Genomic DNA, 3,062 nt, shown 5'->3' with positions numbered 1-3,062 from the left:
TGAATTTGAAAGGAGTTAAACATGTGAACATTTTAATCAAATTGGAATTAAAACCTTGATTCTAATATAGCTTTATTAGATTCGAATTCCATACGTTTACATCCCTGACGTGAAGGTCACCTATTAATATTATGGCACATGTAGGACCCAATTGAAACCACACGAACATTCAAGATGTAAGATGTTGTGAGATTCGATGAAGACGCAAGGTTTACAAAGAAAAACAATTTTCTCCTAAATCAAATCACCCATCCAAATACTAATTGCAAACTGCAGCATTTATAATCGTATTCTCTCGTTTGAGCTTGAGGTCTCTCTTTCACTCTCCCCTCTTATTGGATGCCGAAATCTGCGGTTCCTTCTGTTCGTTGGTATGGTTGGGGTCGCCACTCGCCACCTGAGACCTCACCTCTAATAGGTAGGTATTGTTTGGCTACAGCTCCACCGCACCCCTTTCTCATTTCTCCTCTTCTGCTTTGGGAATCCTATAGTTCAATCGGTTCTGCATCGCCCCAGATTGATCATACTTCGGACTCGGAGGCGTATTTCGCTCAGATCTGTATAATTATCGTACCCATTTCATAGCTGGATTGAAATCGAACAACCTCCCAGTTTGTAGTGGTTCCGGTCCCTCTATTCCCTCCCAAACCTTCCATGGTGAAATCCCCAATTATCTGGTCTCCAACCGGAGAGACACCCTCCATTCGCGAGTCCCTTCCAATTTCATCAAGAAATCCGCACAAACAATAATAGTAAGGATAGAAGAACTTGGACCCCTCATCCCTCTCTCTCTCTGTAATTGATCCCTTACTCTCTCTCATGGCTAATAAATGTTTCAGCTTCACCGCATCAAGGGACTGGTGCTACCGTTACGCCTTCGCTAGCACTGGGCTTCGATCGGCCACGACCGACCTCGGCGATGGCACTGTCGTACATTGTTGGGTCCCCAAGACGCACAAACAGAACAAACCAACTCTGCTCCTACTCCATGGATTTGGAGCCAACGCAATGTGGCAATGGGGCGATATCCTCCGCAGCTTCGTCTCCCGCTTCAATATTTACGTCCCCGACCTCCTCTTCTTCGGTGACTCGTTCACCACTCGCCCCGAGCGGTCCGAGTCGTTCCAGGCCCAGTGCATGATGAGAATGATGGCGGCCCACGGGGTGCAAAAGATGATCTTGATTGGGCTAAGCTACGGCGGGTTCGTCGGGTACGGCATGGCGGCGCAGTTCCCGGAGGCGGTGGAGAAGGTGGTGATATGTTGCTCCGGGGTGTGCCTGGAGGAGAAGGATATGTCGGAGGGCTTGTTCATCGTCTCCAACTTGGACGATGTCTTCAGCGTTTTGCTGCCGCAGACGCCGGAGAAGCTTAGAGAGCTCATGCGGTTATCGTTCGTCAAGCCGGCCAAGATCGTTCCTTCTTGCTTCCTTCGCGATTTCATCGACGTGAGTAGCAACTAACACCAACTTTCCTCACTCATTCCTTATTGCGCAGATAGAGATGTTTGGTTCGGTGATTTTCATGATCAGATAAAATTTGATGCTCCTGTTTGAGCAGGTTATGTGTACAGAATATGTTGAAGAGAAAAAGGAGTTGATCCATGCTTTACTCAAAGACAGGAAGCTTTCTGATCTTCCCAAAATCTCTCAGGTTAATTTTCGTTTTGTGATGGCATATTTTATATTTATTGTTCTAGTTGTGTGAAATGGGTAAATCTATATTCTTCTAATTCTTCTCCATTCCCATGGATGCAGCCAACGTTAATAATCTGGGGAGAGCAAGATCAGGTATTCCCATTGGTGTTGGGACACAGATTGAAAAGGTAGTTAGTTATCTGGAACTGGAAGCAGTTTATTGTCTTTCCTTAATTTATGCCTTAGATTTGATTCTATCTTCTTTAATTAATATATATATATATATATATATGCATATATTGATGGAGCAGAGATTTCGTTTTAACTATTTACAGTTATCTTGGGGAGAATGCTCAGCTAGTAGTGATAAAGAATGCGGGGCATGCTGTCAACTTTGAGAAGCCCAAGGAGATATACAAGCACTTGAAACCCTTCCTTTTTGATTCTCCTCCTCCTTCTCCTCCATCACAGCATCCTCCTTCAAAGTTTCTTGAAAACAAAGTAGATTGATGAACTGGTTTAATCTGATACGTACTACATTGTTAAACTAATATCATGGCTATATGGAAGCTGCTGGTGGCCTGGTGGGACTCTTAGAAAAGGCAGGCAGAGGAAGGTTTAGTCCAAATGTGCAACAAATTAATTAAGGATCCATATTGGTGATGATGAGTATGTATAATTGATTGATAACATAAATGCATATTGTACAATAGATCGATTGATTCATTGATTGATATTGTTTTGTTTCCTTAAACTACAAGCTAGAACAAAATGTAGTAATTACTCTATATATATTGCTAATTCTTTGTTTGAACTTTGTGGTGGGATGGTTGGAATCATCTAATTGGGGGTGGTGGGTCAATTATATATCCGGAGAGGTTACCCTACTGGAGTTTGTGATATGATCCACTAAACATTTGCTTAATGTGCCGGCGGTCATTGGATATTGGGATTTAAGCTAACTGCTGGTGAATAAGTAGTATAACTAAACAATGGGTTGACACTCGAAAGTGAAAACTCTTATCCATTAATTCCAATGAAAGGGGGAATATGTGGGAATTGAAATTCTTTACCCTCAATCACTACAGTTAAAGAGAATGAACTTGTGAATATAGAAACAGAATTGTTACTTTTGGAGGATTAAACCCAGAAATGACCTCGGATTTGGATTGAGAACATTCACAAGGTTCAGGAAATAGTAAAGGCATAAGAATTAAGAAAGCATGTCAGAATTATGGTGGAGTAATTTAAATTTATGCATCACTAAACCAAGCAGAGCCCCTTGAGAACGTGATCCAGGCAAAGGGCACGCTCATAAATTTTAGGGTAAATTTCTTAAATTATCCTTATGGTTTAGTTAATTGACTAAATATACCCTTACTGTTTGAAAATTGACTAACGATATCCCTACTGTTTCTGACAATTGA

The 3,062-nt window shown here is 41.8% G+C and overlaps 1 protein-coding gene across 2 annotated transcripts; it reads left to right on the top strand.

The window, feature by feature from the left end:
* The first annotated feature begins 214 nt into the window (after positions 1-214).
* LOC104606003 (uncharacterized) lies at positions 215-2,362 on the top strand. Of its 2 annotated transcripts, XM_088891386.1 has the most exons (5): positions 444-752; positions 840-1,446; positions 1,559-1,651; positions 1,756-1,823; positions 1,971-2,362. In XM_088891386.1, exons 2-5 carry the CDS (start codon positions 1,009-1,011, stop codon positions 2,143-2,145), a joined length of 774 nt encoding a protein of 257 aa, XP_088747512.1. In that variant the 5' UTR covers positions 444-752; positions 840-1,008; the 3' UTR covers positions 2,146-2,362. The 2 variants fall into 2 exon arrangements, with proteins under 2 accessions (XP_010269303.1, XP_088747512.1); XM_010271001.3 differs by having other exon boundaries at positions 215-1,446.
* The last annotated feature ends 700 nt before the right edge of the window (positions 2,363-3,062 follow it).

Source organism: Nelumbo nucifera, chromosome 1, assembly GCF_055504915.1.
Source record: "Nelumbo nucifera cultivar China Antique chromosome 1, China Antique-T2T, whole genome shotgun sequence".
NCBI classification, from domain to species: Eukaryota; Viridiplantae; Streptophyta; class Magnoliopsida; order Proteales; family Nelumbonaceae; genus Nelumbo; species Nelumbo nucifera.
Note: the sequence above shows the minus strand (reverse complement) of the source record. Positions and strands in the feature narration are given on the sequence as shown.